The following is a 17919-nucleotide window of genomic DNA, read 5'->3' on the forward strand; positions in this document are numbered from 1 at the left end:
AAGATTTAAAACATGTTTCGTCCCTTATCTCAAGCTGCATGTGAGGCACACATACCAGAACTATAATTAAATACAACTACAGTAGGTGGAGCCCACAAACACTCATCACGTTTTGCTCAGCAAGAAAGACCGACCAGGTATTAGGTTTTCGGTTGAATGAAAGACATCAGAAACCTTTAAACGATCAAAAACGGTGATTCAACAGCACAAACAAACTCTGGGGGCCAGACACATCCATCTCCCCGTCAGGATGTGTATACCGTATAATGACATTGTGAATGGACTCTTCTACCCACAGAGGGCGCCATTGCGATGGAACAGGACTCTCACATCAGTCTGAATTACACTTAAAATTGGGGAAACAAAACATAGAAGAGAATAAATTCAGCTCCCTCTTAAACCTGAAACAGATCTCGACTCAATATCCTACAGAACTGTACATTTGAGACGTTGTAAAATATTTAAAAGTCTCTGTGTTAGTAACCTCAGCTTTAATTTTTCAGCAGCAGAGCTGGGTTGAGTGTTTAACAGGCTAAACTCCCAGTCTGGTGTCTGATCCATCAAAGACAGAGGACTAGATGTGCTGCATGTTGAATTAGTGTAGCAATATTTGCCTTAAATGATCTATAGCTTTGTATTAAGCTCTATTCATAGTTATTTACAAGAGTGTTTAAGGAAAGATTACGATGACTAAGACTGAGGATCAAGAGGTTTTGTGTCAGTGCATCATATATCCAATTGAAAATGAACCAGGTGATCCACTCAGACGTCAAGTTAACACACACCTGGAATACTTCAGTGTCAGAAAGTCACTCATAACAATGTCAAAGTTTGGATGAGTGTATATGTTAGTTCAGAAAAATTCGAGAGCCTCCCTGCCCTTAGGGTCCATTGAACAAAAACGGCTTTCATATTTCAGCAAGGGAAAAAAGTGTGTACCAGTTCACTGGCCCGGGTAGGGTTACATTTAATGCACATAGCGGGGAACAAAACGGCATTGTCAAGAAGTAGAAAATGACTGGAATCCCAGGTCACAACTTGTAATGCAACAAGACATTTTTAGGCCTAAAAAATCAGACCAATATTAAAAATAATTTCAGGTTAACAAGACATTTTCTATGACATATTTATTAAAAGTACAATAATAGCAAACAATAATTTTCTTCTCTTGACAAACTTTAAGGATGGAGAGAAATAATAAAGATTATATACTTATACAAAGAATAAATCTAACAAATGTCAAGCACAACAATCACCACTAGGCCACAAAGTCACTGAATGTGAAAGGTTAACACAAGCACAATGAATGCACATTACTTAAAATAGATTCAACAATTTGTTGAGAAAATGAGATTTGATTTTTTCCTCTCAAAGAAAACAGTTAATGTTTGCTTAGATAGACAATAAATCATTTCCTGAATAATATCAGTACCTTCTATGTTGTCCTTGCCAGATGACATGAAGATGTTATAAATACATGTCAAACAATCCTAGTCATACAATAACACACTAACTTTATCAAAGTAAAGTTTCAGAGCTTTTAAATCACACAACATTCCTTATGGACATTTATGCTCACAGATGTCATACATCTTTTCTAATGTCTTTGAAGTTCATGATGCACCTAACAGCTACTTTCTAAACTTCATGACTCCTTTACAACACATTAGAACATATGAAGGTAAAATAGTGCCTAAATGATTTGCATGCACAGTGTAAGATTTGTAAAAGAGTCAATCAAATGGCAAGCGCACAGAACGTTTTGTGAAGGTGTAAATCAATTTGCAAGCACAAGAAACAAATATTAGCAATATTTTAATGCTTTGCTTATTAAAATAAGTGTAATTCATGTGTTGTTAATCTGTAATTTCGTATTAACACAAAGTAAATTTGGCGTGCATTCTTCAGACTTTTTGCAACTGTTTGTACTCTTAAACATGGCCAAAATATTTAAGCAATATTTAAGCAAAGAAAGGGTATCATAAACAGCTAAACGGACTGACAGTGTAGAATCAGTGTGTATGTGTAAAATAAACTACTGCAGAAGTGTAAATGACTTGTGTTTGTGGCATAAATATATTCCAGAAATAATCTGATATACACTGTTCCGTCTTCCCTTTTGTTGCGCTCACACTTTTGGCATGAATTTCTCACTGGATAGTTTTGCAAGCACGTGGGGGAAGGCAGGTCTTCCTGCTTCTAGTAACCAATCAAATGAGGTTTTCCTTGACCAGTTTATTCTGACCTGATTGGTTTAATATCGCGACAGAGAGCTTCTTCTTCATATGGCTCTGCATCGTTCCTCTGGATATTTCTCCTCTCTTAAATATAAAGCAGAAATATTAATACATACACATTTATTGTGAGAATACAGTTAAGCAGACACCGTTTATTTATTATATTTACTTTTAATTATCATTGGCAAGGCTAATGCATGGATGGATGGAACTTGCTGGTATCAATGAACTCATTCTAAAAACAAAATGTATAAGTAAACTATCTGTTCACAGAGTTTTGTTTTATAAGGCTCACTTCATTTGTTTTCTAGCATGAGTTCTATGATACCAGCTAATTCCATCTATTCACCAAAATGCCTTGCCAATGATAATTAATGGTAACTATAATTAAGTCGTGCATGTATTAATATTTCTGTTTAATATTTAAGAGAGGATACCCAGAGGAATGATGCTGTGCCTTATGAAGAAGCTGTCAGTCATATTATTAAACCAATCAGGTCAGAGTAAACTGGTCACAGAAAACCTCATTTGATTGGTTACTAGAAGCAGGTAGACCTGCCTTCTCACTGAAAACTATCCAGTGAGAAATTCATGCCAAAAGTGTGAGCGCAACAAAAGGGAAGACGGAACAGTGTATATCATATTATTTCTGGAATATATTCCCACATGCACTTGCAAAACTCTCTTTGCTTACATGCTGCTGATTGCAGGTTTGCAATGTTTTTGGACATGTTTAGGCACAAAAACAGTGGCAAAAGTGTAAGTTCGAAAAAAAGTCAGAATAATACATGCAAATTTACTTTGTGTTAATAAGAAATTTCAGATTCACAACACATGAATTACTTATGTAAAGCGTGTAAGTATTGCTAATATATTTTCCTAATGCTTTCAACTTGATTTACATCATTACCAAACATTCTGTATGCAATTTATTTTGATTTACACTTTCACAAATCTTATATGAAATGTAAAATCATTTAGACACTATTTTACCTTCATACGAACACCTTTAAATTTCAAAAAGGCATGTAAAGAGCTTGCTCCTTGTTACAAGCGCACCAAAAAGAACTGCTAACAAAGTACTGTACAGGATCTGGCTTTCACAAAGCCCATTATGACAAAACATTTCCCTTCTTAAAGCCCTTCTCCATATCGTATGAGCATCTGACAAAATACAGGGTTAACCTTACAAAAAACCTGCCAGCAGTACTGCCCCCTTTAAGTGATTACAAACATGGAGGTGAGAGCATTTTCTTTGCCCGTCCCTTTTCTTAAAAAATATTTGGTAGCAAAATGGAGTCTACAGTACAAATTGCATGAACTTTAGGAAATAGGCATGCATCATCAAAATATCAGACATATTTACAAGTTTAGCACAGAAAAGATCACAACCCTTTCACTTAACAATATGCATAACTGCCTGTGTAGAATTCTCTAATATACTATGTACACACTGTGCTGTGTGAGTTGATGCAAAGGCACACTCATTCAGTATAATTTCTGGAGGATTTAAAGAGGACATTAGGAGCTGCAGATATGCATGCAGATGCACAGATGTACACAAACAGAACAGTCTCAACTTTTGTAATGAACCTTCAAAACTCTGCACAACATAAAATAATTAAACGCAAACATTATATGATCTGAAGTGTAAAATATGTAATGCCCATTGAAGATTTTTCTAAATCTAACAAAACTTTTAAGAATTTCTTTTCCTTTTCCAAAGCTGATAAATTGATGTAGAACAGCTGCAAAACATATCACTCAATCTGCATAGCTTGTTTGAGTTCCTCATCCAAGAACAATGACATCTACAAAACATGCAAATGTTAAAAATCCTTAAACTCCGTATTAATTTCACATTAATTCACTTAAAACATACAGAAACCACTGACACTGTGCAGAGAAAGAAACGGAGGTTTCACTATAGACAAAATTATACTTGTATGTAGAGCAGAGACTACAGAATCACACACATGCATGTACGCACAGAGGATGGTTGCAACGGAAACTGCACACATACTTAAAGACACACGCGTAGCATGGTTCCATTATGTGAGATGTAAAACAATACAACTGGACCTCTGCTGTAGGAGGAAACTGAGGCTCATAGCTCAAAACCTGTACAAAACCCCCAAACATTTAAACAAACATAGATATATTAGCATAGAAAACACAAGTTTTACATAAACCATAATGTGCACATTTGAAGATAATAAAGTTTGCCTTTTTGTATTCTCTGCAGAGAATTGTAAAAAAGTGTTCTCACTCAATAGCTAATGTAATGTGTGACTGTCTAAAAGTAATTTGGGCATAAGTGTTTGCACACACTGCTACCAAAAAGACAGGGACATTAAATGCTTTGAAGAGTTGACCAGGATTCAAAGACATCCTGTTTCATTCTCATGAGAGAGGAGAAGCACTGTGTCATATTGATATGTACTACATAAAATATATGACAAGGGCCAAGTTTCCATTATTTTGATAAAACCAAAACAAAGAACAAAATACAGACAGGGATTTAACTGGGATTTTAAAAGCCTCATAACTTCACTTTAGAAACAAAAGCATTTTTAATGTATTTAAAAAAAAAAACAATTCTAAAAATAATCTAGCATCTAATATGCATGTTATGGTAAAAATGTACCTAACAACAGCATCACGTAGGAGAGAGAGATCTTACATGCACATGCTATATGTTATACAAGAAAATGTATAACAAATGGCAACATTTAAAAAAAATATATATAAAAACACATAAGCTAACAATAACACTATTTAAAAAGAAGAATATATGCACATAGACAAATGCATGTGAAAGTGCTACTGAGTCTGAAGGAAGGCTGTGGGACCCAGTTGGCAGGTTGGAATAAAGGTCTTCAGCCTTTGACTTCTGAAGGAACTTTTTACTTGTTTGACAGCGAGAGTTTTTCCTATGACACACTGGAGCAACGGATAGAGGGGGAGCCCATCTGAGTGAGTACTTTGTCCAGCCACTGCAAGGGACCGTTCAGGTGCAGTTCTATCCAGCAGGGGGTGCTAGTCACTGTCTGCCGCCTGTCAGCATACAAAGAAGAGAGATAAAAACAAAGAAAGAGGTAAGAAAAGCAGAAAAAGCCTCCAAAAAGTATTTGGACACAATGTGAACACATTAGATAACAAAATATCAAACCATGTGGCAGCTGCAAGCAAATTATGCTAGCCCTTTCCTCAGAACTATCTTCACTTCTTTTTCACTTTGTAGTCCATTCACTTCAATTTATATTTGAGCAAATGTAGGGGAGCAGAAACACAAGCATATGTTTAGATGTTTTGTGTTTTTGCTACATAACAAAATTAAAGTTTGATGAACCTGAGAATCTGTATAGCGAAAAGATTTATGACCATGTATGTGGATTTAAATGAATATTCCAGGTTCAATATGAGTTAAGCACAATTGACAGCATTTCTGGCATAATATTGATTACCAAAAAATGTATTTTGACCCACATAACTTTCAAAAGTATAGCCACAAGACTTAAACAATATGCATTAACATGATTTTAGTGTGATAAAATCGCTTTAATCTCAAAGTTATTGCATATTTTACATCTTTGTAGCCATGATGATGTAATGTCAACAAACCCTAAAATCCTAAAATTACTGTAAAAATTACAATTTAAACAACTTTATAGCTCAAATAATTCAAAAGAATTATTGTAAGTAGTTTTAAAACATTTCTGTCTTTAAACCCTCCAAAGATTGGCCACATTCACTTCAATTGTAAGTGACTCACTGTAACCTCGATTTATGCATTTTTAAAGAAAAGGAGGGATTAGTCAAATAATTTTTTGTGATAATCGACATTATTCCACAAACGCTGTCGATTGAGCTGAACTTGTATTGAACCTGGAATATTTCTTTAAATGTCACAGACTGACCTCTTATCTCAAAATAAAGAATGCACATTTTAAAGTTTTGCTTTACTTTGAACCAACTGGTCCCAAAGCAACGTTTAGTGGATGTATAAAGTCAATTACCCTCAAGTTCATACAGGTGTCCTAGCAGAGTAAGCACAGGTGTTAAAACGCTGTGTGGTTTGAAATATTGTTATCTAATGCAATGATCGACATATATTTTTATGTGTGACATAAGTGTCAAAATAATTTTGGGGGCCACAGTATGATTATACATAATTACACATTAAGGTTCTCTCAAACTAATTATTTAAAGATGTTTTAAAATGTATTCTTTTTTACATTTATATCATTGTTAAATCATCCACTAACATACTTTACTTTGAATGACAGGCAAATGTCCATTCAGGCCAGTTCTTGTTCCGATTTGTCGGGATATGAGCTCACAGGGACAGAACTTGCAGCCAAACACACTTTTCTTACATTCCACAACGTTGACACAACGCCCCTGTCTTAGTCCGCCTTGCGTGTACGCGCACACGCACACGCACACACACACACACACACACACACACACACACACACACACACACACGTGAGTAGGCTTACCCCCGGAACCCTCATTCACAACACCTCACACTGTACACGTTCCACAACTTACTGGAAGTTCTAATAATCTTTCCTCCCATACACACGTGCAAGTTCCTCCTAAAATCTTAGTCCACCTCCTACATGAGTTACAGGAACTTAAGCACAGGGAGTGTCATTTTAGAAAAGATCAGTTCTCATTTTCTGCTCACAATCAAGTTTTTCTATATAACTTTAAATATACATATATTCCTTACAGCTTTATGAAATAATGATGTGGCTGCACACTGTTGTTGTTATCTAGCAGTGTTGTTTATTGATAGTTTTACTGTGCCTCTCTATGAAATTCGTTTTTCAATGAATGTCTCAGGCAGCTGTCTACAAAGAGTTCCCAGACAGTTCACGAGGGCATTGCTGAAATAGAGCATAAGCAGAAAAAAGTAGTGGAAGTCATGGAAGTAAAGGAAAAAAGCTCTTCCTAAACTCCGGATTTACTTTTTCCATTCACTTACTGTGAAAAAGAATATTTAAAGTTTCACAGTACCAGTTGGGTCGGGTACGGGCTGGGTTCAGCCTTTCATTTAATACCCAAAATACTTTTGTATGTCAGATTTTGGGAGAACAATGGCAGATACATCATTTAAAGTGGTCATGACCTAAGGAATAACATTAATTAACATTAATAACAATAACAATAGTGACTGAAGCTTAATGATCCTGATTGCATCAGTGCAGGATAATACAGTATGTGTGTGGGTCATTGTGTATTGCATAATGTATTTTCAGCATATTTCAGGATGGACTGTACGTTTGTTCGACTCATTTCAGCACATATTTTCAGCTCATATCAGTGTGGATTGCTTGTGAACCAGTCACAATATGATTCAAGCTTTGCAAAGGAACTGATATTGAAAGGTGGGGCAGTTAAAAACACTATTGGACCCGACCGCAAGTAACCAGTTCCATTCATGAATGTTTCAAATGTCATGACTGTTTGATATTTATTGTTTATGGTGCTGCTGTGCTTAAGTGAACAGTTTGATACATTTCAAATACAATGTGTTAGATGTGCGATATGTGTAAACCCTGAAATTGAGTTATTTATTGTTGTGGAACTTGTTCATTCTCTTCCGATTGAGTTTCAAATATAAATGGCTGTATTCGAGGGGCTGCACGATGTTAGCCAATCATAACAGTGGCCATTTACATTGAAGTTTAAAGGAGATGCTGAGGTCTAAAGTGAGTGTTTCAGACAGAGGGCCAGAGACAGGATGGAAAATGAAAATATATTACTACATTATTACCTTTTGGTGCACAAAAACTTTACTAACACTATAAGTAGACTTCAGGGAAAATAATTAAATTGTCATGACTCCTTTAAGCTAAAATGTTAAATCGGGAAGATTCTAAAGTCTAGTGTACAGTGCATTTAGTAAGTATTCAGCTTAATTTTTTTCACAATTTGTTATGTTGCAGAATTATGCTAAAATGCTTTAAATTGTTTTTTCCCACGTCAGTCTACAATCCATATCCTGCAATGACAAAGCAAAAACCAGACTTTTGATAACTTTTCAAATGTATTAAAAAGAAAAAACTGAATGTCACATTGACATAATTATTCAGACCCTGTGCTATGACACTTGAAATTTAGCTCAGGTGCATCCCATTTCTCTGGACCATCTTTAAGTTGTTTCTATACTGATTGGAATCCACCTGTGACAAATTCAATTGATTGGACATGTTGTGAATAGGCACACACCTGTCTATATCAGGTATAACAGCTGAAAATGCATATCAGAATAAATACCAAGCCATGAGGTCAAAGAAACTGCCTGTATAGCTCAGATTAAGTCAAGGCACAAATCTGGGGAAGGCTACAAAAACATTTCAGCTGCATTGAAGGTTCCCAAAAGCACAGCGGACTCCATAATTCTTAAAAGGAAGAAGTATGGAACAACCGGCCAAACCGCAATCAGGGGAGAAGGGCTTTGGTAAAAGAGTTGACCAAGTACCACTCTAGTTGAGCTCCAGAGATCATGTGTGGAGAAGGGAAAAACTTGCAGAAGGACAAGCATCACTGCAACACTCCACCAATCTGGGCTATATGGCAGAGTGGCCAGACAGAAGCCTCTCCTCAGTGCAAGACACATGAAAGCTTGCTTGGATTTAGCAACAAAAAAAAAGCACCTAAAGGAATCTCAGACTGTGAGAAACTAGGTTCTCTAGTCTGATGAAACGAAGATTGAACTGTTTTGCCTAAATTCCAAGCATTATGTCTGGAGGAAACCAGGCACTGCTCATCACCTGCGCAATACCATTCCAACGGTGAAGCATAGTGGTGTTAACATCATGCTGTGTGGGTGTTTTTCAGCAACAGTGACTGGGGGTCTGGTCATGGTTGAAGGAAACTGAACTTAGCATAATACAGAGATATCCTTAATGCAAACCTGGTCCAGAGCACTCAGGACCTCAGACTGTGCCGAAGGTTCACCTTCCAACAGGACAATGACCCTAAGCACACAGCCAAGACAATGCAAGAGTAGCTACGGGACAACTCTGCGAATGTCCTTGAGTGGCTCAGTCACAGCCCAGACATGAACCCAATCGAACATATCTGGAGAGACCTGAAAATAGCTGTTCACTGATGATTCCCATCAAACCTGACAGAGCTTAAGAGGATCTACAGAAAAATGGCAGAAAATCCCCAAATCCAGGTGTACAAAGCTTGTTGCATCATACCCAAAAAGACTTTAGGCTGTAATTGCTGCCAAAGGTGCTTCAACGTAGTACTGAGTAAAGGGTCTGAATAATTATGTCAATGTGACATTTCAGTTTTTCTTTTGAATAAATTTGCAAAGTTTTTAAAATATATTTGCTTTGACATTATGGACTATGGTGTGTACTTAAAGCTTAAAGCTTTTTACCATAAGGCTGCGACATAACAAAATGTGAAAAATTAAGGGGTCTAAATCCTTTCTGAATGCACTGTATTTATTGACCAAGGAAACTGGGGCAGCTCAGGTGAAAGACAAAAAAGAATATATGACGTTGAGCTCAAGACACTGGCACTGTGCTGTCCTACGTTATGATGTTTGCTGGCTTAATGAAAATTCCTAATGGGGAAAAATAAAGTGTAGATTCATAATAAACAGCTCAAATGTATCATTTATAAATTGCACCAGGAAGAGTTTAACCGCTTAAAGAGGGGGAGCTGGAGGTGGGGAGATGTGGCGGAGCGTAAGTGGAAGGGAGTGGGTTTCTGCTGAAACCTGACTTTGCTCAGACTGTCTCCACAGGCCAAGCTGTATGGAAACCACAGTCAAATTCTCTCTCACACCAGTCTCACTGTCTCCACTCACTCTTCTCATGCGTTCTCTGTAGATGTTTTTGGTTAAAACCCACAACTGCTTCTGATTAGGGCCTTGGCTCAACAATGAAACAATGAAGTTACTCACAAGAGCAAGAGGAGGGAGCAAGATTGAGACCAGGAAACTCTGACACTTCTACAAGTACAGAATGTGTGAGTTTGCTAGGTGTGGCATGATTTGCCAGTGCAGACCTAACAGTTTATACAACTGACATGCTAAGCTGGTGGACCCTTCACCTTTAAAGCTATTGTTATTGTCTATTATATTCAAATCACAACTATTTTTTTCATAATATTAAGGCATTACAATAAATGCTAATGTAAAAGAGGTAAACTAAACAAAAGAAGCATTTGTCATTTTTCAGTCAATAGGCACTTCACTCTTGCCTGAATCAGGGTTTAACAGGAAGCATGGTGGATTCTGTGGTTTTGGGTAACCACTTCACAAGTAATGCAAAAATCTTTGAGCGAGTCAAAACAAGGCTACATTCCAAGAGAGATGAAAAAAGAGATATGGTGGAAGTGATGGCAGTCACTGTACCTGTACTCGGCTCCCCAGCCCTTCACGAAGCTCATGCGAATGGTGCACATGCGGGTGAGCTGGTACACGGCCTCAAAGCCTTGATTCACAGACTGGGCCAACAGAGCTGCAAACTCCTGATTATTAAAGATCTTCAGATTACAGCCTGGGTGGAAAAAAAGGTCAAATAAAATAAAAATAAATAAACAATAACATGCTGAAACGGATGTCTATTTCCACCACAGCTACTTTTTAACTCTCTGTGGATCTGTCAGGGTCTCTTACCTGGTGGAATCTTGCAGACAGTGGCAGGGTGCCAGCCGTAACGCTGGTTACAGTTGGGGCTCTGAACAAAAATGGCGCTGTCACTCAGACACTCTGCAAACACTTCACCCCCGATGTAGTACAAACGCACACCCCGGCCTGCAAAAACCAAGGTTGTCACAAGAGTGCAAATGAGAAAAATAGTAAATGCTTTAAAAGATAATTGAAAAAAAATTATGAACAATTTGATTAAATATTTTAAACCAAGATCAGTTTGCTAAGTAATTTCATTCAGTCTTAAAGTAGCAGAAAATATTACTTCGAAGATATAATAAATAAACAAGCCCAGTTTCACAGGTACTATACAGTTGGAGATGAAAGACAGAAAACAGTTTGATCTTTCACTACTGTTGTCTATTGAATGATTGATTGAGGCTGATGGTGTGTGTACCAATGTGTCTGCGCGTGAGCTCCACAGCAGCATTACGGTTGACGTTGGACAGAAGGCCCAGGCAAAAGCGCTCAGAGTTGGATGGGTCTGTGAATCCATCTACTGTTAAAGAGGGCTGGGAGGCATGGAAAGTTTCACCGACTCTCTGGTTCAGCTCATAGTATGAAATAGAGCACCAGAATGCTGGTTCACAGTATGTCACAGGCTGTAGATCTGAGAAACAGGGAGAGAGATAGACTGTGAAAAAAAAAAAAACAATAGAAGAAGAGAATCCGAGAGGTAAAATATACACAGAAAGAGGTAGTCGGGGGGAAAAAATATAGAGAAAAACATACAAATGGGTGGGATAAAGATTGCCCAAAGAGACAGAGAGCACGTGGGCTGCGAACTGACACAGTGATGTCAACAGCACACGCTAATTCCCAGAAATAAAGGCTGAATTGTGGAAAGACCATCCTCACTTGGACAGAAAACAACAGAAAATTACAGGCTTATGGCATGAGCCTTTCTTTCTCTTTTTCTCTCTGTCACTTATGCATACACACCTACACCACTGCTGTGGAGAAGAAAAGAATCACTTGGGGATCTGGGCTGTGTCTGTAAAAGAGCAATCTGATAGAGAGTAATGGTAAGCCTTCCCTAGCTAAGATGGTAACTGACAGGATGTTTATCTGAATGTTTAGTGTGGGCGGTGTTTGTCCAAGTTGTTTTGGGGACATAAAAACAATCCATTCAACAATCCATTTCCTCTGAGAGCGATTGGAAACACATTTGTGCAAAAACTCATACACACTAACAGAAGTACTCAAGTAAGGAACATACTGAAAGCAGAGACAGATTATACTTCCCTAAAACGTTTATAGACACATTCAGGTGCACACACAAAAAGTCAGAATTACCCAAGTTATTGTGGGCAGGAGACACAGGGTTTGGTGACAGGTTTGGAGACCCTGTAAAGAAATGGAGAGATCAATGAGTTCAATGTACACAGGAAAAACACAGCATTCATTCTTGATTACATTTTTAATCATTCAAAAGTCCATTAGTAAATATTTTGGCAAATACCAAACTTGCCACTTGCACGTGTGTTTATCTCAAGATATTGAGTGAAGAACTACTTCCTTATGCCACCGTTTAAGTCTGTTAACTAAGTCGAAACTTGGACGAGGAACATGGCGAAATGATAAAGTATAATGTAATGTTGTCAACAAATCCTTGAACTACTTCACAGCCATGCAATTATAGAAAATAATTAATTGATTATGAATGTGTGTCAAACAATCAAGAAATCACCAGAGCCATTATTATGTGGTATTTCCGACATTAACAGGTAGTTCCAACCCCTACATTCTGATTGGACTACTTACTTATGGTATGATTATGTCTGTTAACTTTGCAAAGAACATGGAGAAGTGATTTCAATATGATAGGAATGTGTGTCAACCAATCAGAATCAAGAATTCAACAATGCTACAATTCTGTAGTTTAACTCGCATTAAGACTATGCACACACTAATACGTTTTTGTTTGAAAATACATTGATTTTGCAACATTTCATCCACACTAGAACTAGGACTTCTGAAAAAGCTCTCCAACTACATACATTGGAAAACAATGATGTTAGGAAACTGAAAAGTGAGTTATTGAATGAAGTGTGGACTAGTTTGGATAAGTGTAGATGCGGTCTAAAGCAGATACATCCAACTCTAAATTCTGATTGACTGAACCATGTTTGAAGGCATTGTAAATTGCAGATAAAGCTTAGTTTTGACTCGACATTGTATATTGATTCAACAAATTGCTATGTTACTAGGCAACCATACAGTTCGAACATACAGCCTATATTTTGACCAATTAACTATGTTCCTACTGTAGTTGGAAGAATTGTTTACTCTTATGTATTATGTAGCATCACCTGTGTCCATGCTGCGGTTCATCTGATGATCGCTGGTCTCTCCATCTTCACTGATATAGCCTGGAGGGGGCGTCTCTGAAACACACACACACACACACACACACACACACACACACACACACACACACACACACACACACACACACACACACACACACACACACACACACAAACAAACAAACAAACAAACAAACAATAACATTAGATGATGGATAAAGGATTAGGCACAATTGCAACATACACAATCATATCCGCCAAACTCTAGCAGGTGCAGCGAATACCATGACTCACAAGGGGTTTATTTTTCCTCTTCAGATTAAGACACCTGATTTGAAAAGCTGGGGTCAGTTGAGTTTCAGTAGCAGGATATGGAACAACACCCACCACCCCATTACAGTAACAGACTGCCTCGCTAAACCAAATACCATTCAGATGGAACTAATCCCAACCAAAGCCACTCCATACAGACTCTATGAGATAATCTTCTCCTTATGTAGCCAGAAACAGTCTTTAAATGAGTTCAATGTAAATTGTTACATGTAGTTCTGATGTAACATCGGTCAAACGTCCAAAATGTTATCATACATGATAGGAATGTGTTTTTCCATTCAGATCTGACCAGTTCTTCCATTCAATGTTCTTCCATTTTCTGTCCATTTGTTTACTGGTCAGAAAAGTAAACAGGCCTGTAGGTGGCATTACCACGTGTAAATACCCTGCTGGGGGAAAAGAAAAACAGCATAGCTGGTCACCAGCACATTTTTGTTTTGAATGCTGGGGTTGCTGGTGTGCTGGTGTTCCAACAAGGCTTTTTGTCTAGCTTAACCTTCCATGGTTTTCCAGCATTACCTGAAAAAAAACATACTGGTCAATCAGTATGTAAAGGTTTTGCTGGTGAACAACATACCTATGCTGGTCCATCAGCTACATCAGCTCCAAACCAGCCTTGACCACAATGGGAACCGCATCCTGTTTCAGCTGGTCTTGTTAACAGGGTAAATTAATGGCTGTTTATTGTTTATGGGTGATTGTTTATGCCTGTGTCTCAATTTCATATTTTGTCTGTGTATTATGGCAGAGTCCTTCAAATATACCCTGTAAGTGTGTGCATCTAAGGATGTGGGTGTGTATAAGGGGTTGGCTTCTAAATGCAAAATTAATGTCATCAGGGCTGCCACAAAGTCGCATGATCCTAAGTGTCATTTTTTCTACGTTTACATCGACTATAACTAATAAATTCGACACAGTAGGTCTGAAGGAGACTAATTGCTTTTCAAGTGATTTACAAAACGTCTCTGTAGGATATTCAGTGGATGGCGGATTTCTGAAAAGTAGGGAGGTAAGGGAAGTCTCATTCATATGAATGAGGAAAGCTCTACCTGATGTGTAAGGGTTTGGTTTAGGGGTTGGGTCACAGCTTCTCTGAACATTCAGGTAGGGTTTTTCTTGTGAATATTACTGAATTGTCCAGTTATTCACTCATGAATATTAATTCATCTTCCCCTGCCATCCTAAGCTTCGGAAACTTGTCAGTGGGAGTGGTGGCCGATGGCTTTACACTGAAAGTGCGAAGTGGCTTAAATGTACATTGATAAAGATGACAGATGCTACAGGAACCTCCAATATATGCAAAGTGTCCTTCAAAAATAATAGAAATTCTAATGCTATGCATAATCATTTACAAAAAGCACCCGCTGGCACTAGTTAGTGATTTCCAACATGATCAGAATATCTTTGTATGTTTAGACATCTAACCTGGTTGCTGTTCGTTCCTTTAAGAACATGATTGGCGACAGTTATAAAAGTGCTTCAAGTTGAAGTGCAATGACATGATGAAATGCATCCCCATCCCGTGTCTGCCTATAATCATCTGCACAAGTGATTGCAAGATGAGGGGAAAATGCCTGCAGTTACAGGTAGTCCAGGCTAAACTAAAATATGTTCAGAAACTTGTTATCTTTTAACGTATGCCTACCTATTGTTGCACATTTCTAATAAAAAGGTGCTTATGAGGAGCAAACATAATGGTTGATGTTTATTCCATTCGATCCGTTCACATACAAAACAATGCTTAGACTGCCACTCACAATTTTCCCCTCAAATGAGGTGTCAAAATACAGAAATGTGTTTCTATGGAAACCTATAGATCCCCAGGCACAGCCTAGAAGGCTATCTAATGTCTGATGACATGTATCTACATTGCTATTATTAAACTTACATATAACCAGCAGAACCGTCTGAGTCACATGACGATGAATTCTCGTTTTCTGCTGTGTTTTCATGAAAGATGACTGTATCCATCTATATTGCTGCTCAATGTATGTCTCGCATACGGTCTCCTGTCATAAAATAACCACGTCTACAGCTCTACTATTCAGCACCTCATGTCTAGTCACATTAATGCGGACCTGTGCAGAGGCAATGCGTACGGAGTGGGAGTAAATTAAGTGTGTTCAGTGAGGATACAATGCTAAAAGATCAGTGCTATCTATGCTCCGGAGCGCTTGCGGTATACACAGTTCTGTTGTTTTGTCGCACTGCTCACTTAAAGTTTAGTAATGTTGAAATTGGGCAACCACTGTCATGATGGCTCGTGGTCCGGATGGAACCAATCCGGGGTCCAGACCCGGGCCTGGGTCATATAATTGGTGACCACTGTCCTAAACAAATGCATGATTAAGAGGTTTATTTCAGAATCAAAGCAAACGCTTATGTTCAACTAGAGAGAAGCCTAATTTTTTGCTTGGATTAAAAAAACGATGCAGAGTATATAAAACAGATAAAATATTTTTAATAATTAATTATTTATTGATAAAGTTGTTTCACTGCAATTAATTTGGTAGTAGAGGTCAACCAATATTGGTTTTACTGATTAATCAGCGATAGTTGTGTTTTTTTAACTATCAGCACTAAAAATCTACTTTCCGATTTTTTTGGCGTTTGTTTTATTCCTTCGTGGCCAGCGCTGGAGGGTTCTACAGTTTTAACTCATAGTTTCTACAGTATATTACCGCCCTCTAGGGGTTAAATAAAAAACAATCACTGATTCCTCTGGAGTTTGTTATGCGACATGACTAGGCTATGCAGAGAGATGGACACTTTGGAAGCAAATTTAAAACATTGACCGAGTAAAGCCGAGGTATGTATATAGTACATGTTATTATTACAAATAGTCATGGTATAATAATTTAAGACAACCAAAATTTTATAGTAGGTGGTTTGATTATTCTTTTGTTAATAAAAAATATTTGCACTGGAGAACTGCATAGGCATTTTCCCGGTGGGCCGTCGCACTTTGGAGCCGATGGGCGGACTGGCCAGTGAGAGAAATGAGCGGGCCGGTGGTGCGGCTGCGATAAGAAAAAATGAGCCACCGTGTTATGCAGAACGGACCACAAAACGGAGCTGTGATATGCAGAAAAGGACACCCAACCCCCCCTTTTGGGCCAGTTCCCATGTAAAATCCCAGGCCGATTTCTCTTCCCAGTCCAGCCCTGCTGGATATATTCCCCATGGACTACACTTCCCACAATCCCCTGCTCTGATCACTTCCAGCTGTTCCCCATTGTTCTCACCTGTGTTCCATTCCCTCACTATTCAGTGTGTATTTAATGCCCTGTTGTTTGCTTAGTCCTTGTCAGTTGTTGTATGTGTTTTGACCCCTGTGTACGACCAGTCCCCTTTGTGAATGTTTCCTTTGTTCCTGTGTTTTCCCATATTGGATGTTTCTTTTGTTCCTGTGTTTACCCCGTTCATCTGTACTTTGTTTATTTTATTTATACTTTTAAGCTGCACTTAGATCCTATTCCTGTGACCTCCCTCCTTGTAACAGTAACAATGTTACAAAGTGAAGGATTGAAACTACTTAACTTTTGTCTTATTTTGCCATTTTTAATAAAACAAATTTTTTTACTTACGAATGTGCAGATCTCGTTTTTATCTTCGGGAGGTTAAGGGCATTCAATTTGATACAGTCAGGTTACAAACCTGAGCGCTTTGAATACGTTTTGTTGCTAAGCACATAAATAAGTTAATCATCAGTAGGAATTCATAAATTTGCATTAATGTCAACCATGTGTGAAAATGCTGTCTGAGTTTTTACTTTTGCTCAGCCGACCACTTGATTCAGAAGACAAAGCGCGAGCACAGTACATTGCGAGAATGCACACACACAGGAATAGCGCATTTACCATTTTATATTATTTTGATGATAACGTTTTCAAAACTTTTCTGTTCTGACAAAATAAACTTCAGTCCAAGCTTATGATATAGTTATGTGCAAAAGAAGCATAAGAACACAGTAAAATATATAAATCTGAAATATAAATCACTTTTCTTGCTTCGTTCCTTGTAAATCATTCTTATCTTTCATATGACAATAAATAAAAAATATTGTCAGTAGTGATTAAGCATCCAGTAACTATTTGTAAGGGAATGTTTTATGTTACTGCTGAACAACAAACACATTTGACCTGAAATATTTTAATATTTTAGTTAATTTCAGATGGCAAATGCTTTGAAGATGGTCTCAGTGTGGGAGTACTTTATTGAAGTATGGTCAGGGAAAGCACAATATCAAATCATATAGTTACAGACTAATCCGCATGGGGGCATATTAATTATAAATTATTAAAGCAAAATATTTTACAATAAGTGAAAATTTTTCATTCATATAATTGAT

General features: G+C 37.6%; 1 protein-coding gene across 2 annotated transcripts in view; it reads right to left on the reverse strand.

Annotated features, from left to right (window-relative positions):
* Positions 1–1118: 1118 nt before the first annotated feature.
* LOC127617156 (mothers against decapentaplegic homolog 3-like) overlaps positions 1119–17919 on the reverse strand; it is a 52360-nt gene continuing 35559 nt past the window's right edge. For both annotated transcript variants that reach the window (XM_052089073.1, XM_052089082.1), the window contains exons 4-9: positions 13239–13313; positions 12223–12273; positions 11324–11536; positions 10894–11031; positions 10630–10774; positions 1119–5294 (exon numbers count right to left, since the gene is read on the reverse strand). In XM_052089073.1, the coding sequence (XP_051945033.1) occupies positions 5171–5294; positions 10630–10774; positions 10894–11031; positions 11324–11536; positions 12223–12273; positions 13239–13313 (746 nt within the window). In that variant the 3' untranslated portion in view covers positions 1119–5170. The remainder of the gene's footprint in view (positions 5295–10629; positions 10775–10893; positions 11032–11323; positions 11537–12222; positions 12274–13238; positions 13314–17919) is intronic.

The sequence above is a fragment of the Xyrauchen texanus genome, chromosome 2 (assembly GCF_025860055.1).
Source record: "Xyrauchen texanus isolate HMW12.3.18 chromosome 2, RBS_HiC_50CHRs, whole genome shotgun sequence".
Classification (NCBI taxonomy): domain Eukaryota; kingdom Metazoa; phylum Chordata; class Actinopteri; order Cypriniformes; family Catostomidae; genus Xyrauchen; species Xyrauchen texanus.